General features: G+C 58.5%; 1 protein-coding gene across 1 annotated transcript in view; it reads right to left on the bottom strand.

Annotated features, from left to right (window-relative positions):
- The window catches only part of LOC105550367 (xaa-Pro dipeptidase-like), a 128,948-nt gene that overhangs the window by 9,028 nt on the left and 95,012 nt on the right, over nt 1-24,908 (bottom strand). The window contains exons 9-11 of the mRNA XM_011995274.1: nt 17,253-17,321; nt 15,337-15,414; nt 5,270-5,418 (exon numbers count right to left, since the gene is read on the bottom strand). Of these exons, the coding sequence (XP_011850664.1) occupies nt 5,270-5,418; nt 15,337-15,414; nt 17,253-17,321 (296 nt within the window). The remainder of the gene's footprint in view (nt 1-5,269; nt 5,419-15,336; nt 15,415-17,252; nt 17,322-24,908) is intronic.

Below are 24,908 nucleotides of genomic sequence, written 5' to 3'. Positions count from 1 at the left end.
GGTCCCTGCCAGTCACCTGGTCACCCCATGCCTCAGTGTCCCCCTCTCACCCTGTCAGGCCTGTTTTGCAGGCGGGGGCACTTCCTGTCACTTCTTTCCCCTCCTCTGACATCAGCAGCACCCCGTCAGTCACAAGTGGCCAGGACCCTGAGGGCAGGGACAGAGCCAGGAGTGGGGGACGAAACACAATCGTGGGCCACCACTGCTGTTCCAGGTTGATAGGAGCTGGGCCCCCAGTGACAGGGGCACAAGAAGCTCCTGGGTGAGCACGGGAAAGAGGAGAGGAAGGCGGGGAAGCCAAGGAGGGCAGGTGGGCGAGGAGGAGAGGGAGCTGGGTAGGGGCTGGGAGGTGAGGCTGCAGGAGTCTTACAGGCAGAGGGTGTGGGGCCCTCAGTGCTGGGGTCCTCTGGAGCTCCAGGGTGGCTGCAGGGACTGAGCCCATGGGATGGGGACAGCTGTGCTGCTTCTAGGTACAGCATTCCTGCTGTGGCTGTGCCAATGCAGACCCTCGCTCAGGGCCACCCTGCCGGGCTCACCCATCCGTCCTAGCAGTGCTTCCCCCTGTTCCCCTCACCATGCATGCAGGGGTCTGCATGGGGAGAGCAGCCTGCCCCAACATAGGAGGCGCGCTGAGTTTGGATCCCATCCAGCCTCCCGTGCATGGCACTCCCCAAGGTCCTGCAGCTGCCGGGCCTGGCCTGCCACTCGCCTATGGACTCCCAGCAGCTGGGTAGTGTTCCGGTCTGAGCGAGTGCAGCCTCCTTCTTCACTGACTGTGAGTGACAGTGAGGAATGCTCCCCCTCCGGCCCTAGGATCGGGGGCCAAGGCCTGCATTCCTCAACTCCCCAGCGTCCTGATCGTTCTTTCCTGCCTCTCCTTTGGGCTTAGCTATGGGGTTTCCTGCTTTATTTACTCTCCCTGGAAGGTCACAGGATGCAGTCGGGCAGTCTCGGTGGGGTGTTTGTCTTGGCCCAGGAATTGAACCCACAAACCCAGGGCATTTCCGCCGGGACGGGGCAGGGGGCTGACCTGGTCACGGCCTCCTTGATGCTACGGGAGGTGACCTGCCCCATCCGGAGGGCAGCTCTGTGGGCCCAGGGCCTGCCCCACGGGCCATCACTGTGTGTGATCCAGATGGAGTCCGACTCTGCCCTTGGGGGACATCAGTGTCACACAGCTCAGTGCGGGTGGTAGGTGTGGGGGTGCCTGCTGGGGATCTGCTCCATTCCCTTACACAGGGATCCTCCAGACCCTAGGCTGGGTCTGGGCAGTGAAGCCCAGTGGTGGGCGGGAGTGGAGCTGGGCGAGGACCTGCCTCCCATGGTCTGAGACGAGCCTAGCTGGGCTTGGCCTGGTGGCCCAGACACCCCTGCCAGGCCTGAGGCCTGTGCCTGCCCCAAGAGTCAGCATGAATCAGGCAGCACCACGGGACGGGAGACCGAGCTCAGGCCTTTCTCAGTGCCACGTGGGGCTTGGGGACTTGCCCACGCGCCTGGCCACTTTCTGGACAGACGTGGGGCTGCTGAGTTGGGCCACTGAGCTGGCCAGGATGCCAGCTGTGGCGATGTCATCCAGGTCCTGCCCAGGCCGCAGCAGGCATTCCTGCAGGTGAGGCCAGCCAGGGCGGGGCCATCCCCGGTCTCGGCACAGGACCGAGGGGGAAGACAATGGCTTTCCCACCAAACACCCCCCGGGCCTCGGCCCCCCCGTGCTGTGTCAATCCGCCGTCCTGCTCCCCGCGGCCTGGTGCTGCCTCTGGCTCCCTGATGGGCCCAGCACTGCCCGCTGACCATGCTGAGCTCATCAGCCTGATGCTTGGGTGTCCAGGGTTGCTGGGCTCGGTGGGCCCCTGCCCCTCACACCTCTGCTTCACCACTGGGAGCCTCAGCCCCTTGCAGCCTGGGGCTCTGACTTCCTGGACATCTGGATTTCACAACTGCTCGTGGATGTCTGACACTACTACTTGATGTGATGGTGACACAGTCTGCAATGACACAGCCCACCTTGGCACGGCTACAGAGTGGGAGGCCAGCCCTGTACGTGGAGGGTGTCTGAGAGACTCCGGTCCACCTGAGAGGCTGTGCCTGGCGGAGGGCCCTCCGCGGAGGGTAGAGGAGTGTGCTCACAGGTACCAGGTGAATACACTGCAGGCCAAGCTCACCTGCCAAATCCTCCTGCTGGATCTGAAACACTGATCATTCATTCAAGTGACTACTGGTATTCAAAACTGAGCAAGAAATTCTCATGCCCAGAGTGAGGGAAGGAGGAGTGGCGCCCCTCGGGCAACTGCTTCGTGGAGGCTGGATTTGACAGCTAACGGGGGATGCTTCCTATGGCCGAAGAGTCAGAAAGAAGAAGAAGGGATACAGCGAGCACTCTGCCCCGTCCCTTCCTGCACCTCCTTTGTGGTTCTCACAGGCGCACGGGAATTCACGCTGTCACTCCCTCTTCCTTTTACCCACAAGGGCCCGCTGGCCACGCCGTCTGGCGCTCTTCTGTCCTCACCACCCATCTGCCTGGAGACACCTGTATATTCATATTCAGGGGTGGCAGCTCCTTTTTTTTGGTTTTTTGAGACAGGGTCTCACTCCATCACCCAAGCTGGAGTGCAGTGGTGCGATCTTGGCTCACTGCCACCTCCGCCTCCCAGGCTCAAGCGATTCGATTCTCGTGCCTCAGCCTCCTGAGTAGCTGGGATTACAGGCGTGAGCCATCACGCCCAGCTCATTGGTGTAATTTGAGTAGAGACAGGGTTTCTCCATGTTGCCCATGCTGGTCTTCAACTCCCGACCTCAAGTGATCCGCCTGCCTCCCAAGTGCTGGGATTACAAGTGTGAGCCACTCAGCCCGGCCTGCTGCTTTTTAAGCAAAGCAATTCTGCACAAAATGCTGTTTTCCTTGGTAGCCGCTAAACCAAGTGAGTCCGATCAGCGCTGTCGCCCCATCACAAGCTTATTGACTTTTGGATTTTCTGTCTCGTCTTCCTTCTGGGATGTATCTGGGGTCCACCTGCTTGCACTCATGCGTTTGTCATGCTCTGTTCCTGCTGGATGCGTGAGGGTGTGGGGCTGGGGCCTGGCACCGCCCCCCGCGTCTCTCCGTGGCTCCTCAGCCTCTGGCAGGGGCTCTCTAGCCTGGACTGGACACCATCTGGAAAGGCTTGCCCACAGTCTGCCTCCTCTGAAAGCAACGGTGGCTGGGGGCCCCTCTGAAGCAGCACTTGGGCCAGCGATCAAGGCTGCAACTCATCCCAGCAATGGGCTGTGGAGCCATAGGAACTGTTTAGTCGATTGCCAAGCCATTGAGTTCTGAGGCCACATTCTGGAGGCTCCAGATCTTTCTTTCCTCCTTTTTCCTTGAACACTGAGGGCACACTGGGCAGCTGCCAGCTCTCTGTGGGTCCTTAACAGAGGGCACTCCATGTCTAACCAGATGCCACAGCCCAGAGTTGGCCAGGCCCACCGGACTCTGCTTTAGGAGAGCAGGGGTCTATCCTTGGTCTGTTTGGGGCTTAAGTAAGGTACCTGGCCAGCAGGCAGCAGAGCTGGGGCTGGGCTCGGGGCACTCTGGGTCTGGGGCCTGCATCCTGGACTCTGCAGCTTTGCTCTACTGGGCTGTCCCCTCTGCCCGCGTTGAGCCCACGTGGCTCCTGAAGGACACCTGAGCTCCCCTACACAGGCGCCTGCCTTGGGCCTGCCTGTCTCTCTGGAGGTCTGTATAGTTGTGGGTGGGAAGCAGTGGATGAGGGTGGGGGCAAGCTGGGGGGCTGGACTATGACCTGGGCTTGGCCAACATGAGGTGATCTCTGACCATGACCCAGATGGAGGGACTCCAGGCTGCAGAAGGTGGCTGCAACCTGTGTGCTGAGGCGGGCCCTGGCCAGACGATCCAGCTGTGAGTGCAGGGCCATTGTCCTAGGCTGCTGCGGCCCTGGCCCCAGCTCTGTCCTGATTTTCCACCTCTGTGAATTTGTGGCAGCACCAAATGACCAAATTGGCTGCGGACTGTTCTGTAGATCATAACCAAAGATGCAGAGCCTGAGTGCCTTGGGGGGCCAGCTGTGCCTGGGCCGGTGTGGGCAGGGAAAGCTCCTCTGCACTGCAGGCTGGAGTCTGCCAAACAGATCTCAGTCAGAGTCGTGGGAGCCATGTGTCTGCAGAGGGCCAGGCCTAGGGGATGGCCAGTATGTGGTGGGCCCATAGGAACCTGCCCAGGTTCTGGGGAACCCAAGGACTACAGCAGAGGGGCTGTGTTGAAGCCCTGGAAGACTTGAAGCAAGAATATGACAAGACCACATCCCTCAATTCTCTCCTCCGGGCAAAGGTGACAAGCCAGGACCTCCCATCACTGCTGGGAAACGGTTTCTATTGTTGCAGAGCAGAAAGCTGGGGTTTGATCCTGTGGATGCTGGACTCCACCCCTGCCAGGGCTATGGAGGACCCAGGAGTCACTCAGAAGGAGCCTGGCTGAGCGGGATGGTGACAGCGGGAGGCGCCCAGGGGGAACTCCTGAAAGCTGGCTTTGTTGGGAGGATGCTGGTTTCCCTCTAGGGGACCTCCTCTGCCCGCCCTGCCAGACATCAATGGCATCAATGGCATGCAGTGGGAGGTCAAGGGGTAGCAGTGGGGCCTGTGCAGGCTGCCCAGGGTTGGGAGGGGTGGGAACATAACAGGTTGGCCTACGCTGGCCGATAGGAGAGAGAAACACCGGGCCCACGCTGGCCTCAACATGGCCATCACGGTAGTGACTGTGACCCCTGCAGGGCAGTGCCACAGGCCAGGCAGCCTTGCAGGTGCTTTACACAGTTTAACTCAGTCTCCGTGAGTCGCTGCCTCCCCATTTACAGACGTGGACATAGCCACCCAGAGGAGGGCTTTCCACCCAAGGCCACAGAGCACCGGCGGGACCTGAACCTGCTCTGACCCCATGCCAGCGTCCAAAGTGGGCTGAGCCCTCCCTGGAGAAGACACCGCTTAAGGACAAAGCAGGAGACAGGCTGGTGAGCTGGCGGCCAGGGGAGATGTGCAGGTGGAGGCCACCAGATGGGGGGGCCTTGGCCTGAGTCCCCAGTTCCCGGTTCTGTCTGTCCCTGCCTGGTGGTCAGCCCTGTTTCCTAGGAGAGACCACTGGAAACTCAGGGACTAAGCATCCGGAGTGTGGAGAGATTCAAGTCACGCCACGCAGGCCCAGTTCCTGCAGGCACCTGCCACACAGCAGCGCCCCCAACACCACGCTAGGTGTGCCTCCCCCCACCGCCCCGCTGCTCACCTGGCTTCATGGCACCCATGACGGCGCGGCAGCTCCGCAGCACCGCCTCGTAGACAGCCTTCTGGTCTGCAGTGAACTTGCCGTTGGCGGGAAAGGAGCAGGTGATGTCGGAAGCGAAGCAGTAATACTCACCGCCCATGTCGAACAGGCTGCGGAGATAGGAGGGCAGGGCAGGTGAGTACTGGGGCGCCACCACCCCTCTTACCCTTCCCGCTCCCCGCCTGCCCTGGATTCAAGGGCAGCTGTCCCGGGTCCTGGACGCAGCACAGGCTACTCCCCCTCACAATGAGACTGGTGTGGGGAACTGCCACCTGGTGTCTCCCATGGGTGCGTGGGCAGCAAAGAAACGCGAAGCCATCCTGGAAGACCTGTGTCTTCCAGGGAAAAAGGGGTTCAGGGCTCAGCCTGGGCAGGGAAGGCTGTGGGGAGCGGGGCTGTCCTATGCAGATGACCCCTGCCCCTGTGGCCTGGCCTCTGAGAGCTCAGCCGTGGAGACTTGCTTGGAGAACTGAGGAGGCAGAGATGCCCCAGGACCCCGCCCGCTGCCTGGCCTCCACCTGACACCCCAACAGGCCCTCCCAGGGTCTCCCTGCACCCAGCAAAGAGCACAGGCTGAGGCCGGGCTTGTGGGAAGAAGAGGAGGAGGGGGCTGGGCAGGGGCCCCGGGTGGGATGCACGGCCTAGAACTCGGGGCCTGAATTGCACCACATGCTTCTTCCGGGACCCAGAGCATTGGGCGGAAACTCAGTCGGCGGCTGGGGCCTCTAGCTCTGCTGCAGCTCTGGGGCCCCCTAGCTGGAGGGATGTGCCCGATACTACCCCTCTGCCCAAGGGGGTGGGACGGAGGAAGTGACAGCCTCATGTCCAGCAAGGCTTTCCCAGGGCCTGCTGGCCACACGCCCCTGGAAGCCAGGTGGGCCCCTCATCCTGTCCACCTGCACCCTGGCACCCTCCGGCGGCCGCAGAGACCAGCAGGATGCAGGCGGGGGCATGAAGAATGGGGCAGAGGTGCCGGCAGTCAAGGATGGGAGGGGCCTGGGGGCCAGCAGAGAGGCAGGACGGCATGGGACAGATGGCGTGGGATAGATGACAGGAGGCCTGCTGAGGCAGGAGGACGGTGGCTGGGGCTGCCCTCTGGATGCCCCGTGAGAGGGACCCTTGGCACAGCAGGGCCCGGGAGGAGTAGGGCCTGTCCTTGCTGTGCAGAGGACCTCGGGGCCCTCTCTGGGCAACGGCAGAGCAGCAGCCTCCCACTCATCCTGTGGTGTGTAAGGGACAGAATGTGGGAAAGGCTGCTGGATCCAAACCTGCCTCCCAGGACTTCCCGGAAGCAGCCCAGGTGGACAAGGCTGGGTCTGGCTGAGGGGCGGAGGGGCACAGGTGGTGCCCCTTTCCATCCCGTCCCCCCTAGGCACCTCCGGAGGCTGCAGGCAGCAGACACAGAGCGGAACCCTCGGGCCCACCAGCCCCTTCACAGGTCATGGCCAAGTCATGATGCTGATGGTGACGGCCCTGGCTGGGGGAAGCTGGTCCAGCCCTAGGACCAGAGCCCACCACGGCTGCAGGGTCCAGAACCAGAGGCAGGAGGGCCAAGCGCAGCCGCCCCTCTTTAGCTCCACCCTGGGCTTCCCATGGGGTCCATCTGTAGCCACGTGAGTCCTGACAAGTCTGAGGCCAGGGACACAGCCGTGGCTTCCATCATGAGGGCCTTTCACCCAAATCCCAGCTCTCACGGTAAACACAGCCGCTCCACAAACATTCCAGAAGCTGCCTATGTGCCTGCCTGTGGGGGGTCCTGTCCCATGGGAGGGAGCCAGGGGGTGGAGGAGCCTGGCCCCATGTGGAGCAAGGAGCAGGGCCACGTGGCCGGACAGGCAGCATCAGCCGCCCCACGGAGGCAGATTTCTAAAGGAAAAACTCGAATGCACGGCCAGGGCGCTTTGCTGAAATCCAAAGTCCCCAGCCGGGCACTTTTTAATCTCCTGTCTTTTCTGATTGCAAAACCTCATAAGCAGTGTCAACAGGGCAGAAAGGTCCAGATAACACCTCAGGTGACTCTCAGGGCTGGGGAGGAGCCCCGCCTGCACAACAGGGAGCTTCAGGGTAGGTCAAAGTCACAGGATCTCTGGATGCAGTGGGCTGCTTGGGCCAACAATTCCCTGGAAGTTTACTCCTGCACAGGACCTAGGCTTCCCCATGGCTGGCCGGGAGGGCAGGGCACATGGAAGCTCTAAACTGAAGGGAAACTGAGGCTCGGATCACGGGTCCAGGAAAGCCCTGAGTCAGGAGGGTAAACAACTCGGAGCCCAGCAATGAGTTCTTTGATCCTGGCTGCAACGCTCAGCCTTCAGGGCCTCAGTTTTTCCATCTGTAAAATGGGACCCTCCCACTGCTGTAGCTCTGTGTCCTCTTGGGGCCAGCAGTGGGGAGTGGAGCCGTGTGGACCATAGCCCAGTTTTGCCTGGGGACAGCTAAGCGTTTTCATTTAGGTTCCCCAGAGTCGACCAAGAAAAATGGATTGTGGTTTGTTGGTTTTACAACATGCAAGAATAGCCTGGGCAGAGAGGACAGGGCCAGGAGTATGGGGGACACGGATTCCTAGGAGGGGCCACATCAGAAGGTGACCTGCAGCAGCAGCCGGGGGAGAAAGTCCTACCGGACTGTGCTGATACAACAGGAAAGGCAGAAACTGAAGCATTGTTCAAAAAAAAAAAAAAAAAAAACACAAAAAACACAAAAAACAAAACAAAACAAAAAACAGGAAGCCCACAAGAATACCCCAAACGATGGAATCATCTAGGAGTGTAAAAACAAGACTGTTCTCCAGTGCAGACCAGACTCGGATCCCAGTTCCCCAAACTCTCGCCAGCAAAGCAGAAAGAACATGGGATGGTGGGTGCCTGGATATCATCCGCCAGCCTGACTTTATCTTCTAGCCTGTAGAAGACTGTAACTGCATTTTTTGTTTGAAAATGATCCGCTTTCTGGAGAGGGAAGTATACACCCAACCAGCCAGTTCCATCCCGCCCAGCGAGGCTCCGGTACGGAGCTGAAGTCTATTTTCGTGCTCCTCTCAGTTCCCTATCTTTTTCTGCCTTAAAAAAAAAAAAAAAAAAAAAAAAAAGGTTGAAAAGCTTTGAGTGAGCCGAGATCGTGCCACTCCACTGCACTCCAGCCTGGGCGACAAGGCGAGACTCCAAAAAAAAAAAAAAAAAAAAAAAAAAATCCCCCTAGAGTTTCTACACACATAAGTTATTCACATGCAAGCTTTTCTGAAATCCAGGGACGAAAGCCATGGCTTTGATAAATCATCTCCCTCCCGCTCCTCTGTGTCCACTTCATCCATCCTCTGAATGCAAACCGACAATGGAGAATTCGGTCATACGTTGGCTCAATCGAGAACAGGAACGCAGGATCCCTCCTTCCTGGCCGTCTGGGGACCCTACCATCTTTGGCCAAGTGAGTCTGTGATAATACAAGACATCTGGGAGACAGGACGCATCTCCAGGCAACGTGCTGGCGTTTCACTCCCCACATGTGTTCTAAGGGCTCTGTTTCTGGCTCCTTCTCGGTAGCTCTGGGCCCGGGCTACCTGCCACCATTGGCCCACCCAGACCCTCCCTGGGCCCCACGGCAGGGACCCGCCAGCCCACAGGCAGAAGGCCTCCAAGATGGGTCGGCCAGTGACAGCAGGCTTGGGAACAGTTTTCTGGGGGAAATGCTGCAATGTTTATATGAGAGTCACTTTGGACTTGGTTTGCAGTTTCATTTGAATCTCCTGAGTAGTGGCACAGCTCTTAGCTGTTCAATCCAACATTTTACACGCGCTCATATTCGGGCCTGCAGGAGCATTTCAGACTCCGACGTGCAGCTGCCCTGGTCGGTGTCCCAGGCCAGGCTGGGGGATTTCTGAGCAGCAGGAAGCCCTTGCTTCTCCTCAGTGTGAGACAGAAAGGAAGGCGTACGGGTCACTTTTCCCTTCGTCTGCTGCAGTGGGCGGCCCCTGCAGACACGGCGGCGAGCTGTGGTCTCCAGGGTGCATGGGCTGGCTGCCTGCTCCTAGCCAGGCCTTCCGTGGAGTGCCAAGCTCCAAGCATGGCCAGCAGGGGCAAAGGCCACCACTCGGAGTCCTTGAGGCTCCTCGTGCCATGGCCTAACCCACCAAGGGGACCTCTCTGCAGTGCCTTCCTGGGCGTCTCTGCTCCCTTCCCGTGTGATGGCCACTCCTCCAGGGCCTGGGCATACAGGAAAGCTGCCCGTGCCACCAGCCCATGACAGCAGCAGCTTCTGGTACCCAGAGCCAGCAATCCCTGGTGCACGCGGTGGGTGACGGGAGCAGCTGCATGCTGTGGGCCTCCTGGGTATCCGGAGGGAACTGGCATTGCCATTTTACACATGACGTGGACAGAGGCACGGCACCAGCAAGGGTCCAGGGTCCCAGAAGAGCACTGTGGGGTGTCTTGCCGAGAGGTGGGTGAGACACAAGGACAGCTGCCAGGAAAGCACAGTGGGGTGAGGCCCGGGCGTCAGGGCAGTGGCCTTGGCAGGCGGGAGGGAGAGTCACACGCACAGCACATGCTGCATTTTGCTTTTTTTGGTGACCAGTGTCTCATGATGTCTGGGAGCACCCAGGCCGTCTGGACAAGTGCTATTCAAGCTGTGGGTCATGACATCAGCTGAGGGTGCAGCCACAAAGCACAAACAAGAGACAAACTGAAAACACGTGGGCAGGTGTCAGCTCATAACCAGGCCTGTCCACGTGTGTGAGGACAGGTGAGAATGGAGAGCATGCTGCTAACTGGGATGGAATGGAACAGCCACGCCCGTGGGTCTGGACCCTCCGGAAGGCATTCTATGGCCCCCAAGAGCATGTCTTTAAGACTGCAGAGTGCTCAGGGCAGGGCTGGCTGGTGACAACAAGCCTCCCTCGGAGGAAATAGGAAGGCGGTGGGAGAGGGCTGGGATGGGCCGGGCAGCAGAGAGCAGGCCTGGGGACAACACTGTACTCTGGAGCTCCCCAAGGTACCGGGCCCCAGGTGGAGCAGGGCGAGGGGGTCCCCAGGAACTTGCCACCTGTGGGGGCCGCAGCGCGATGGTGGCAGACAGACGCAGGCTGAGTAGACAGCAGGAGTGAGTAGGATCGCCGCATCCCAGGCTACAGGGCCCATGTGAGGCCAAGGTGGCTGCTGAGGTCCTGGGTGAGCGGGCACCCCACAGCCTGCAGAGGTGAGGGCTCGCCATTATCTAGACAGGGAAGGAGGGGAAGAGGGCCCTGGTGGCTGCTGAGTGTGAGGGCTGGCACAGGTGTCTCTGCCTAGCCAGGCTGGCCACCCACCCCCCATGCCCAGGAGCAACACAGAAGACCAGATCCAGCAGGGGTGAGGCCTGGCCTACCATCCTGAGACAATGCTGCCCTCTTCTGGCCAGTGCTGGAAGGACCGGCTCACTGCCCACCCGCTGCATCCTGACTGGGGCAACCAAGGCCTGGGGCATTCTGGGACACGTGCTCTAGAAACTCTGCGAGGGGCCACAGTAGGTTAAGACCCGTCCCCCAACCCACACCACCTGAGAAGTGAGGGAGGCAGGAGGAGTGTCCCAGCTGCTTTCCCAACCAGAGCCCTCCACCTCTGCCCTGTGGGGTGAGCCTGCCGGGGACCTGGGGAGGCCTCAGGCCTGGAGTGCTGCGAGAGGTGGGCCCTCCCTGGACGCACTGCTTCCCGGAATCACGGACCATGCGCCCCCTGCCCCAGCTGCAAAGCGTGCTGGCCTGCAGTGGCTCTGGTGCCCACAGCCCAGGCTGTTTGTGGAAGGAAGGGGCAGCACACAGGGGCTCAGAAGATGACCAGGAGGAGCAGGGGGATGAGTCCTGGTCACCTCTGTGCTCACACAAACCTGCTAGGGGCTGGACTGAGTGGGGAGGGGTCTTCTGGGGCCTCCCACTTAGGAAACGCCTCAGTGACCTCAGGCGCCTCGCTCTGTGTGACCGTGCAGAAAGTTAACTAGCAGGCGTGCTGCGCTTTTGTAACCCTGTTCTTGAAAGTCTGCCCGGGTGCTTTAAAAAGGAAAACAAAAAGCAGCGAATGGCCCCTCTGATACGGTGACTTGGAGATGGGGTTCATGGTGAACCCCAGGGTCGCAGCAGGAAAAGGCTCTGAGAACAACAGCAAAACCCCCAGAGGCTTGGTGGCTACAGGCCCCACATAGGGCCGCTTGGCTCTGAACCAGGCCGAGAGGATGTGCAGCCACCACAAAGTCCCACCCCTCACCCCTGCCTGCATGCGAGCGGGTGGGGCGGATCCCGCCCAGAGAAGTGTGAAGGGGCCCGGGGGTGGCTGGCTGGGGGTAAGGGACGGCCCTCAGGATGTCTGTCTCAGTCCTTGGCTGACAAGCCTGACCTGAAGGAAAAACCAGGGTGTCTGGATCACAGGCCCTCTCGGGCCATGACTGTGGCCAACAGTGGACTCAGCCTAGCTCCAGGGAAGCTGCTGGAAGGGTAAAGGATGGAGGAGTGGGAGGGGGGCCTAGCCAACCCCAAACCCCACTTGGCACACACATCATGGAGGACACTTTTGGGCTGAAGACACAGAACAGGACAGCCACGGGATGGGAGGTGTCTGAGAATAAACCAGGCCTGGTCCGAGCTCTGCCTATGGCTCGCACCTCCAGCCTGTGCTGCAGAAGCAGCTGCTGGAAGTGGGCATCAGGGCCTGGCCTGCCCAGCTCAGTGAGGACACCGGGGCTGCCGCTCTCGCCCGAAGAGGGCCCACGCTGTGCTAGGTGGCCCCTGCGAGACAGGGAGGCAGGGGCTTGCCCCGTGATCACTGCCACGCAGCACGGCCTCGGTCAGCATCCTGTGTGTGTATCCATGTGCGTGAGTGCTGGGGGAGTGCTCGTATCTGGGACTGTGGAGAGAGGATTGGAAAAGGCTGGTCTCCCCTTAGTATCCCCAACCCTTCTCCAGTACAGCTGTATAATCTGGCTGCCCTGGACTGGCTCTGATTCCCTGCAAAATCCCATTCCTAGAAGCTAAAATATCTCTGGGGTATCTTCACCCAGTCAAAGGACTAAAACCTAGAGCAGGCCACTGCAGCAGGTGCGCTGCTCTGGGAGGCGCTCGGCTTCAGGGGGAATTCTATGCTGGGCTCATGCTTTAGTTTCATACCTTAGGATGAAGTATCGTGGCTTTTATGTTGGGATAACAGAGTGATTTCTTATTTACCGAACGCAGTAGGCGCTTGGCAGATCAATTTCAATACAACAATGGATTATAAATGCCGCCAGCAATCTGGCAGTAGCAGTAATCAACAAAACATGTTGTTCTAAATGCTGCATAATAAATTGACTACAATAAACTCATAATTATTCTACTGGCTACATTTCAAAGTCAGCACTAGAAAAATCAAATCACCAATTTGGACTTGGCATTCACATCCTCGGATCACTCCTGCCTTTACAGCTGCAGCCGGGAGATGCAGGTGCCATGTGCTGTCCCAGAGGGCCGAGGCCACAGCGCCTGGGATTAGCCTCTCACAGGGTGAGGACCCTCTCTGGGGCAGATAAAGAGGGTCATAAAGGAGCAGCCACTTCCTCTGGGGTGTGCTGAGCCCACAGAGGAGAAAAGCTCATGGCCACGTGGCTCTGGCACAGGGCTCTCCAGCCACCCAGAAGTGCCTCCTGGGCTGTGGGGACCCACTGGTGTGGCTGGGTGCCTGCCTCTGCCCTGAGACTGGGTTCCCATGTCCTGTCCTCCTGGCCCAGCCAGAATGGGCTACAGGGTTAAAGAGCGTCGGAAAAGGTTTCAGGGCTGGGCACCGTGGCTCACATCTGTAATCCCTACACTTTTGGGAGGCCGAGGCAAGAGGATCACTTAAGCCCAGGAATTCCAGACCAGCCTGAGCAACATGGTGAGACCCTGTCTTTTTAATATTAAAAATAAAAAAATTCACTGGGCATGGTGGCTTGCACCTGTAGTCTCAGCTACTTGGGAGGCTGAGGTGGGAGGATCACTTGAGCTCAGGAGTTCGAGGCTGCAATGAGCTATGACTGTGCCACCGCACTCTAGCCTGGGAGACAGAGCAACACTGTGTCTTAAAAAGAAAAGTTTCAGGAGGAGGGCAGGTGGTCTCTGGAGCCACTGGTGGGTCCACGGTATGGGGGCAGGGCTGCCACCCTCTCCTGCTCTAGTCCCCTGCTGAGCCAAGTCTGAGTTTCCCAGTTCCTTCCCTAAGTGCCTCTGGCCTCAACTGGGCCTGGTGCCCTCCTTGTGTCTGAGTTCCTTGGCCCACACATGGGGCGAGGTGCCTACATTGCAGGATCAGGGTGAGGAGCGGGTGAAAAAATCCACAGAGACGCAGAGGGAGGGCACGGTCACCTTGGGGCCCCAGGCTACGTGTAGGAGGAGAGCTGAGCTCTGCTTTGACCCTCCCAGCCCCAAGCATGGTGGGTGCCCAGCCCCACTGTTTGTGGGGCTCACTGTGGTGCCAGACTGAACCAGGATCCATGGAGCCAGTGCTGTCAGGCAGGCCAGGGAGTCCACTGAGACCCAGCGCGCAGTGGGCAGCAGTTCCACTGGCCTGCCTCCGTTTGCCCCCTCAACCTGCCGTGTTCCTAACACAGCCCTACTGCTGTGGCATGTGCTGGCCCCACCCAAGGGCGAGCTGGGCTCCTGTCAGCGTGGCCCGAGCTGGAACAGCTCATCAGTTATGGACCTGGGTGAGCAGGGAGCTCGGGCAGTCTCAGCAGGCCATGGGCCCAAGGGCAGGGAGGACCCCGAGACTCAGTGTGTTCCCACAAATACTCGGCCCTGACAGTTCAACGCTCGGTGGCTCTCTGGGCAGCTGGTTGTCTGTCCGTAGGTCTGGGCATGTACGTTCCTGTCCTTCAGTGGGCATGTCTGGGGATTCTTGGGGATGGGCTCCCACCACTACCTGCCGTAGGGCGAGGCGGGATCCAGGCCCGTAAGCAGCCATCGCAGGAACTCCTGCTGAAGGAGCTGGCACACTGGGATGGCTCCTTGATGGGGAGGCGGAGGCAGCCCAGCTGGGCACGACGCAGTCCTGAGAGGACACACCACACTGCTGGGGGGCAGAGGGCTTTGCGGGAGGCTTGTTCAGGTGCATCCGCCATAGAAGAAAGGGCACCAAAGAACCGGGAGGGACGAGGCACCTCCTCTGCTGGTCAGAGACTACGGTGAAATGTCTGGAGACCAAGACAGGGCCTGCGTGGGACCAGGACCATGGCCAAGACAGAGCCACGGTCCCAGCATTGGGGCAGCTCTCAGGAGCTCTGCATTGCCTAGGCTGGCCCTGGTTGACATCTGGACGTGCAGGGGACAGGCAAAGAACATGGAGGGACTGAGCAGGGGCCAGGCTACAGGTACTCACATACCCCTTCCCTGCCCTGGGGCAGCCCAGCTGCTCTGTCCTGAACACTGAGGGGCTGTGGGTAGGACTGCAAGTCCTCCAGTGAGAGAAGAGCCTACCCAAGGAGGGGAGGCCACAGGGCCTGCCCACATCTCTGTCATGGCTTCTGTGAAGAGCTGTGAGCACAGCAAATTGTGCTCAGGAAAGCCCTGTACACAGCCGCAGGTCAGCACCGCCGACTTGCTGAATGCAGGGCCGCACAGGCCATGGGCTCCCGCGGCAGGAGGATGGCAGGTTTCAGAGCGTGGGAGGTTCCCGGGGGTCTTCCCAGCTCCAGACCAAGACATAAAGATGTGAGCGTGATGTCCCCTAAACAGAGAGGACAGCCTGGGCAGAGGCTGGGGATGGTTCAGGCACCCTCAGAGAGCCCACAATCCCAGGGCCCACAGGAAACCATCGGTGGGGGGCCCCTCTCCTGCGCCCTCTCTCTCAGTGCTCCCTGAGGTGGTGAACGCTTTTGGCCCTGGAGAAGGCACCACGCAGCCCGATGGCCTTGGCAGAGAAATCTGGGCCAAGAGGCCCAGGGACTTGCTGTGGTCAGCCCTCTCAGGACAGGGACCCAGAGGCTTCTGGTCCATCTTGAAGCTGAGTCCAACCTTGGCCTGGCTGTTCACACACAGAGCCAGGGCCAGTGGCCCTACTTACCACATGTCCCCATTCTGGATCGTTCGGTCGTTGGGGGCCCCAGCATGTCCGTAGTGAAGCACGGCTGAGTTCTCACCACTGCAAAGAGCCAGGGGAGGGTGATCAAAGCCCATTCTTATGCAGCAGGCTCTGGAGGAGGGGATGGATGCCCAACCCCCTGCCCATGGGCAGCACTGTCCCTACCTCCAGCAGAGGCCCAGGCATGGCTGGACCAGGTCCACAGCCAGAAGGGAGGCTGGGGGACATGGTGGCCCTGTCACCCCGTAGCCACATGGCTGGCAACCAGCCTCAGTCTGTGGCAGAGCCTCCCGGCTGAAAGCGTGGTTAGGCAGCTGCCCTCTGGGCTGGGATGTGGGCATCACGTGGAGCACACGTAAAGCTTAGCAATGGGCTGGGTGTGGTGGCTCACACCTGTCATTCCGGTACTTTGGGAGGTCAAGACGGGTGGATCATTTGAGCCCACGAGTTTGAGACCAGCCTGGGCGACATGGCGAAACCCCACCTCTACAGAAAATGCAAAAAAATTAGCCGGGTGTGGTGGCTCACACCTGTAATCCCAGCGACTCAGGAGGCTGAGCTAGGAGGATCACCTGAGCCTGGGAAGTGGAGGCTGCAGTGAGCTATGATCATGCCACCGCACTCCAGCCTGGGCAAAAGAGGGAGACCCTGTCTTTAAATTTAAAAAAGAGCAAAAAGGGAGAAACAGCAGTTCCTGGGCCTGAAGAAGGGCCCTACGGAAGCCCTCCTTTCCTGGTAGCCAAAGGGGAGAGGGCCTGTGGAAAGGGACCCGGCCGTCCTGGAGCCGCCCTGGCATCCTGACTGGGCTGCAGAGACAGGAAACCAAGAGGCTCCTCGCTCCTCTGCCCGAGGTGGCTTCCCTAATGAGCGATGCCTTTAAGAAAAAAAGGACTTAAGTCTGTCCAAAGTGGGGGAAAAAAATCCCACCTGGGTGTAATATTTATGGCCCTGCTCAGAAGCCTCGGGAATCATAAAAGTAGAAATAATGATTTTCTCTCCATCCACCAGAGGAGAACATTTCCAAGGACTGAGATGTTCACATGTATTATTCATGTGCCAGGGACGTGCACACTGGCAGAGCTGCCCGGCTCCATCCTGGCGGGGCAGGGGCCAGACTCGAGGGGCAGAGCCCGGGCAGAGAGCAGCGAGATTGGCTGGGAGAGCCCAGGAGATGAGGGGTCCACGCCCACAGCCAGGATGCATGTGGGGGCAGACACACCCAAAGGGACACACGCTGCTGTGCACGGCCCGGACAGCATGGCAGTGATCCCGTATCACGGTCATTTCTACCATGTGTGTGCCTCCAAGCACACCCAGCCATGTGTTGATGGCACACACCCAAGCACACACACACACCCACACAGAGCTCTGCCCCTCGCCACCATGTGCCATGAGCAGGCACACCAACAGTGACATGCACACCCACATATAGCAGCACTGGTCCCCATGCAGCCACACCCACACACGGACACACTGCCACCACTTTCTGCACTGACCCTTCCACACGCCACCCCTGCCGCACACAGAAGCTGCCCAGCCTGAGCTCACAGCCCGGTCCCCACACGGTCTATGTGTGCCCGTGTGGAGGAGCGGCCTTCCTGTGCTTAGCTGCTGTGCTGACCAGCTGGGGACAGGAGGGAGGGGATGCCAAGCAGCCTCTCTGCAATGGGCAAGCCATGCTCCCTCCTTCACCCAGTGCCAGGCCCTGCAGGCAGAGGTCATCTCAGCTCCTGGAGTCTTGGGAGCGAGGAGCGACTTCCAAGCTTGGGCCAGGCACTGGTGTGGGCGTGTGAGTGAGCAAGTGTGGCTGAGCTGGGGGATGGTGGAGCCCCCCACTCACTAACTGCCCTACCTCCTCCCACTGGTCACCCCCAGGGGAGCCAGGGTGCCCCACTTACCTGCCGCAGATGCAGGTGTAGGAGCTGTGGCGCATGCCGCCCCGGGAGTAGCAGTAGTGCTCGAAGAGGCTGCAGGGGGAGAGATGCGTTAGGGTGGGGACATTAGAGCAGGTATACCCCACTCCACAAGCCCCATGAACCCCAAGAGAAGGCCCTCGGCCCATGTCCTCCCCTGCTGTGGCCCCAAAATGGTCCAAACTCTCAGTGTGAGTCTGTGAGGCTTACAGCCTGGGGGTCAGTCACAGGCTGCAGAATCTGAGGCCAGTGTGGAGTGACGGGGAAGCTGGGGGCCCAGCAGGGTGCAGCCATGTGCCGGAGGAGCTCGCCAGCCTCCCCTGCCATGGCGAGTGGCTTCCCAGGCACATCAGGACAGATGGGACTTCCGGAGCCTGGGCCCTGGGGGAAGCCGGGCTGGGGCAGAGGTCACACATTTCTGCAGAGTTGGAGGAAGTGATTCACTAGGACTCTGTGCCCAGTGGCCACCACCCACCCTGCCAGGAGGGGCTGGATGCACGGCCTGTGCTCACCCGGGGAGAGGGCACAGGAGCTGTGGGCAGAAGGGGTGAGGGACAGGCCTCCTGCAGGTGGGGCAGAGCAGGGTGGTCCTCAGCGATGTGGGAGAGGCAAGGCCTGGGGCACACATCCTGCTTCTCCCTCCTTGGAACAAGCCACATGCTCGCTGGGCCCCCTCCACAAGCTCCCACCCTGAGCAGGTGGGGCCACAGCCAAGTCTGGAGAGAAAGACAAGCCCCGGTCCCCAGACTGAGCCCAGAGCCAGCACCGGGGAGGCCTCCAGGACGGCGGATGGTAGCACAGTCGCTGCATGGGTCTTTGAGCTCCAAGGGACTGAGTCATTCTGCCCTGGTCTTTCTCTGCAGAACCCAGCTGGTGAGGGGTGTGGTGGTGGGGAGCTGCCCTCACCCCCTCCCTGAGGCCTCCGCAATAGCTTTCCTGCCAGACCACAGCTGGTCCACCTGCCACCAGGTGAGGTAGGCCCAGGTGGCCCCCACCTGCCCACCCCCAACCAGGGCAGTCACTGCGGCCGCCCGAGGGCACGCCACGTGGCGGTCCTGCCCTGCACATTCCAGTCCTGCCTTAGAGAACGTCCATACGGGGGAGTTTCGTCTTCTAGGCACTGTCAACACAAATTACGTATAATTGTCATGATTGGGTATTAAGCAGTTGTTATGCAGGAATGGCTGTGGTAGATTCAATCGGCTTTCAGACTTGCCTTCCAAACCTCACAGGATAATTGGGTATCTGTGAGTGAAATATTTCCTGAAAATAAAGGATTTCAGGAACTGCCAGGGAGGCAAGGAAGCCACATGCTCCCCTCCTCAGCCGCCCCCAGCCCCCAGAATTGGTGGTGCAAGCGCTCAGGAGGCCGCTTCCACCTCCTGGGAGTCTCAGCGCTGAGTTTCGCCACAGTCCAGGCACGTTCCTACCAAGGTGGGCAAGGCCAGTGCCCCATGTGGCAAGCCCTGTGTGTCAGGCCAGAGAGGCGGCCTCAGAAGCCACTGCACACCTCTGTGGCGCCCTCCCAGACAGCCCAAGAAGAGGCCTGACCGACGCCGTCGAACAGGGATGCTCCCTTGGCTCTGGGAGACGGGGTCCTGCACCGACAGAAGTGAAGCTCGGGGGTCACATGGTCATTCTCGATGTGATGGGGACAGAGGGCCTCTGTGGGACAAGTGACCTGCAGACAACCACGGGCTGCACTGGGACTGGCTGGCTTCAGAAAAGACAGGCAGAGGGACAGAGACGCCACCTGCATGTACAGAGGAACTCACATATTCTACAACAAAGGAGAGGCAGGCTGGGCACAGTGGCTCACACTTGTCATCCCAGCACTTTGGGAGGCCAAGGTTGGAGGACTGCTTGAGGCCGGGAGTTCAAGACCAGCCTGGGCAACACACTGAGACCCCATCTCTTAAAAAATCAATCAATCAATCAATCAATCAATACAATAAAAAAAATCAGAAAGGGGAGGCAGTGAGGAAACTTGGCTCTCTCGCCTGCAGCAAGCTTCCCCCTGCATAACCCACTCAGTGGAGACAACTGTCTCTGAATGCCTTTGCTGCTTTTTAAGAAAAAAATAGTACTTTCACGAAGGCACAGCTCACAGAAGCATCAAACTAAAGAAAGGCTGACCCAGTTTTCACCTGCAAAGTGCGGCCCGACACTGGTCACCTTTGCCAGCCACGTTGACAACTCCACACACTATTCCACACGAAGGAGCTGGAAAGAGGAGGAGCACCACATGCTGGATATTCACGCTAGCCTGTAAGAGGCTGAAATGCTTCACACTGGACTTCAGCCCTGAATTTTGTTTTAAATGACCTTTTCTGACACAACTTGAGGACACACTGGTGCTTTGGTGGCAATAACTGGTGGGCAAAACGAGCCCACGCTTTCTGCAGACTTTGGGCTTGGGGTGTGGACGCACAAGGGCACCCAAGTTCTGGGCAGATGTGGCGGCACAGGGGCCTGTGGATACATGTGAGCCCGGCACAGTTTTAATCTTCAAGGGGTGCACGCTGAGGGGTGGACGCTCCAAACCGCGGCTCATGCTTCATGCGGAGGCAACGTGCGGCCCCCGCACAGCTGGGCCAGAGCTCGGCGAGTGGTGCTGGTTTGACCAGGACCAAGTGTGGGCTACGAGGACAGGCTGACAGCCTGTTCCACGGATGGCCGACATGCCATGGCAGCGGCAGCATCACAACTCCTCCAAGTGCGAGGCAGGAGGGGTCCAGCCAACTCATCCCTGGAGCACGCTAGCTACTACCCACCCAAAATAATTAACACCCGGAACAGGCTCTCCAGCAGAGGGCAGCAGCCAGCAAGACAGGCAGGAGTGCCACCGCCCCTCTGCAACCATCTCCGCAGGCTCCGTCCATAAATTTGTGACTCACACGTGCAGCCCATGCAGCCCGGGTCCAGCTGGGTCTAACAGCTCCTGTTCCCTCCTGCTCACCTGGAAGGCGGATGGGGTGGTGCACACACCCCAGCTAGGCTCAAGCCCAGCGTGCACCTCCTCCCCAGCAGCAGGAGGGGGCTTCCTGATTGGCTGAGAGGAGGCCGTGGTCTGCCTAAGTCCCAGCAAGGACATCCTGGCTGCCGTGTGGGCCCCGTTGTTTTTCCTTATGTGGCCATTCCTCTAACACCTTCGCCTATAAATTTCTCCCAGGCAAGACTCGGGTAGAAGAGGCTTGTATCCAGGCCTAAGTGAGAGAGCCCTTAAGCAACCAGGGGGAATCTAGGTGAGTGGTGAATAATGAGGTGGATGGAGTTACTGCAGTGTCAGGGGGGCAGGCACATCTGTCAGTGCCAGGAGATGACAAATGGGGCAGGAGCAGCAAGTTCCCAGACCCAGATCTGCAGGAATGGGGTCCCCAGAGACCGTGTCGCTGGGCCTCCCGCTGGGACCCACAAATCCAGCCCGTGGAGCGCTCCCGGGCACATGGCCCAGCTCCTGCCCTCAGAAGTTTATCACCTAACATGAAGACGGACCACAGTCCTATAAAAATGCTGCAGCTGCCCAGACAGCGGTGGAAGGGCTGCCTGGCAGCAAGTGTCGACCAAGCTATGTGCCTCCAGCACGGGTGGGGTGGTGCCGAAGAGGTCAGTGAGGCGGTGTAAGGGGCGGCCCAGGCCACATCATTCCCTTTCCCCGGCTGGGCCTCAATGGATCTCAGGTACTCAAGAGGTGGAGCGGGGAGGCTGGGCCGGGAACAGGAGCTTGGGAGCAAAAATAGGCAGAGCTAGTGAAACCCCCTCAGTTGGGCAGAGGGCTTAGGAAAGCAGGTAGTCGGGACATGGGGTTACAAACCTGAGGTGGGGAGAGTGTGTTCCGCACCCCAGCCCCTGTGCTGGGCTCCCTGCTGTGGGCCCCACCTACCCAGCCTTCTGGGACTCAACACCAACCTCAAGGGCAAATCTTGGCTCTGCTGCTGGCCAGCTGAATGGCCTCTCCGTGCCTCAGTTTCCTCATCTGTAAAATGGGGATGATACTGGTGCCTCCCTCCCAGGGCTGCTATGTCAGTCAAATGATTTAACATACATGGAGTATACAGAATAGTGTTTGGCACCCAAGGAGCTCTGTGTACAGTGACCTAGCCATCGCGGTCACTGTTCAGAGGCCTGGAGGGAGCCTGGAGAATGGGGAGTCCCTCCTCAGGCAGCAGGAGAGGAGGTCGTGGGCATCCTGTGCCAGGCGTTGAGAAGCAGCCTCTTGACTATTCCTTTAAAACCAAAGAGAATCTGCATAGGTCCACGGCCCGGACACCCACTCCCGCACCCTCCAGGCAGCCAAGTTCTCTACAGAAGTCCTTCCCGGGCCCACACACTCCCAGCGTCTCCAGAATGTTCACCAGCGAAAACGCGGAGGTGTGTCCTCTGCACCAGCTACTGGGACACATGCGCACAGACAGGCTTCTGGCTGGACAGAGGGCGCCTGTGCCCACCATCCCTTCATGGCTGCCCCTCACCCTCACAGAGCTGACCCAAGGTTCCCACCTTCCCGGGGTGGGCCTGGGACGTGTAAGAGAGAGAGAGCCACAGAGGGTGAGAAGTACCTCCTGATGTTTGGGGCCAAGCAGTTATGCTGTGTACAGCTGTCTCAGCACTAAGTTGCTTATAATTCACATTCATTTATTTTAGGTAATTGCTGCAATATTTTCTGGGTATACATAACCATAATTGTGTAATTAACGTGATACACCAGTTACTAAAGGAAAATCCTTTTCAGAATAAGGGCCATGCAGTCCTGCAAGGAACGCCCTGAGACACCTGGGGCCGAGCAGAGGGTGTCTTACGGTCCCCAAAGTGGGAGCAGCCACTATGGAGGACTTGGAGCCAAAACCGGATGTTTCTACCGGTGGAGCCCCGGCATAGTTCCTTTTGCATGCAACCAGAAGCACGTGCTACATTCTTCTTGAATTCCCATGGAAGGAGGGGAGCTGCTCCACGCCCTTCTTCTGGGGTGACCAAGTGGGTCATCAGAAGACACAGGCGAAAGCGCCCAAGCCCTACCCTTGGAATCGCCGCCTGGGTGGTACCAGCGACCTATCCAAGGCTCTGCCCCAACTCCCAGGCGGGTCCTGGCTCCTTTAGCGCTGTTCCCTGTGGCTCTCCCAAAGAACAGGCACAGGGACTTGGCAGTGAACTGGGGGGCTGTCCCATGCCTCCCCTTCCCCAGGCCCCAGCGTGAGGACAAACAGAGAGAAAGCTAGGAATGAACACCCACTAAGGCTCCAAGTGCCTGAAATGAGCAAGAGGCATTCACGTGAAGTGTTATCAAGAAGGGACTGACCTGAAGCCTCGGACTAAAGGCAGAAATGCATGATTAATAAAACTGGTGCTAGCTGGTCAGCATCACCGTGTAGCCGGCACCAACACGGCAGCGTCAGACACAGGCCGTCTGCAGCAGTTGCGGTGCTCGGCTTCAGCAGCTTGCTCTGCTGCCCGGAGCTCCTCACTCCCTCCTCTCGCTGCTCCCACCCCAGTCCTGGTCTACAGACAGAGACGGTTTGACCTGGGGCAACACCCTCCTACCAGGACTTCCAGAAGGCCAGCTGGCATGGTCACAGGGTATATGGGGCCAGGCGTCTTGGGCTTGTATGGACCATCTCCACGTGGCCAATCAGGTGAAGTCACACTCCTAGAGCCCCACTGCCGCCCAGGTCACTCTCCCTGACTACTCAGCTCCTGCCAAGGGGGACCCACAAGGCACTGCATTGTGGGGAGGGGTGGGCAGACTGATCCAATCCAGGCCCTGCTGCCCACTCAGTCTGATGCTTGAGGCAGGTTGTGTAGCTGCTCCAGTAAGAAAAACTGAACAGTCAACTGCAGCATTTAGCATGACAACAACCCTTTTGGGGCTCAGGGATTTTCCCACTGCACAGAGGAAGATGCTGCAGCTCAGAACAATGACGGGTTGGGGTCAGGAAACCCACTGAATCCGTGTTCAGGCTTCGAGTGATGCAGGGTCTCCGACTGCAAAGCATATGGTCTTGACCCGGATGCCTCTGAAACCTCAAGTCTGTCAGTAGGTGGGGGCTGGAACAGTGCTGACCTCGGGGCTTGCTGTGAAGGCTGAAGAAGATGCTGGGAAAAACTTCAATTCCATAAACACTGGCAGTGGGTGATGCCATGACTAACGCCTTCCGGGGCCCTGACCTCGCACCCATGCATGAGGCCTGAACTGAGCAGAAAGAGGTCTGCAAGGACAACTGGCCCACCAAGTCCTGGGCGAAGGCACCCCAGGCCAGCTGGTGGAAAGCAGGAGCTGGGGTCTGGGGGAGGCCTGGGATACTGAGGCCCCGCCCAGAAGGGGGGGATCCGCCAATCACAGGCAAGGGCAGCGGCCAAGACGGCAGCGGTCACAGCAGGAGGAAGAGACACGACAGACAGGAGCATCTCACCCTCTCTCTAAGAGCTGCCTTATCAAGGCACGAGATAATTAGCATTTTAATTGGATAATTGGGAATTCTAAATTGCCTATCTTGTATTAAGCATAACTGAGGACATAACATGACATTCAATTAACAAATCTTCCCCTTTATTTTCAACGTGCTTGATTAGGTTGAGTTTCTGAGTTCCTCGGATCAGTTACTGGATAAAACATTCTATCTCCTTCTCCGTCCCCAAAGCTCTGGCTCGTCAGACTGTAATATACTTGTTTTATGTGTACGTGGAGAAGTCTCAGAAATCCTCTGCACAAAGAAAAAAAGCCCTGATCATGTTAACACCCAGAGATCGTCTCTAGCCAATATTTTGTGGAACATCCTTCCAGGCATTTTTCTAAACATATAAACACAGATTAATATTTAATAATTATGTAAAAAATAATTAGCTGTGGCTGGGCTCGGTGGCTCACGCCTGTAATCCCAACACTTTGGGAGGCCGAGGTGGGTGAATCACCCGAGGTTAGGAGTTCCAGACCAGCCTGACCAACATGATAAAACTCCGTCTCTACTAAAAATACAAAAATTAGCCAGGCATGGTGGCGGGTGCCTTAATCCCAGCTACGTGGGAGGCTGAGACAGGAGAATTGCTTGAACTTGGGAGGCGGAGGATGCAGTGAGCCGAGATCGCGCCAGTGTACTCCAGCATGGGTGACAAAGCCAGACTCTGTCTTGAAATAAATAAATAAATAAATAAATAAATAAATAAATAAATAAATAAATGAGCAAGCTGTAATTAAAAAAAAAAAAAAACAACAAAAAACAAACTCACCTTTTTACGGAAGTAAGACGTACATACAGAAAAGAACCCAAATCCTACAGACACAGCACAATGGCCCGGCACAACCTGCACACGCCTGCGTGCCTGGCCATACTCCTGGTCAGTCTCTCTTCCCCAGGGGTAGCCTAACTCCTATCACCATAGATTAGTTTGCCTATTTTTGAACTTCATGTAAACGGAGTCAAACAATATGGTCTCTTTTGTGTTGGCTGCTTCCGCTGCTCATGTTTGTGGAGCCGTCTAGGTGGGCAGCAGTCCCTGGTTGGTTCTCACTGCTGGCCTGTGTTCTGCTGCGGGGGTGGGCCCCCGCGTGTTTCTCCATCCTTCTGTGGGTGAGCATTCGGGTTGTTTCCAGATCGTAGCTATTATGGGTGGTGTAGTCATGAATGTTCTTGTACAGTCTTTTGGGGC

This window comes from Mandrillus leucophaeus, unplaced genomic scaffold (genome assembly GCF_000951045.1).
Source record: "Mandrillus leucophaeus isolate KB7577 unplaced genomic scaffold, Mleu.le_1.0 Scaffold48, whole genome shotgun sequence".
In the NCBI taxonomy this organism is placed as follows: domain Eukaryota; kingdom Metazoa; phylum Chordata; class Mammalia; order Primates; family Cercopithecidae; genus Mandrillus; species Mandrillus leucophaeus.
The sequence above is the reverse complement of the archived record's forward strand: the minus strand, read 5'-3'. Positions and strand labels throughout refer to the sequence as shown.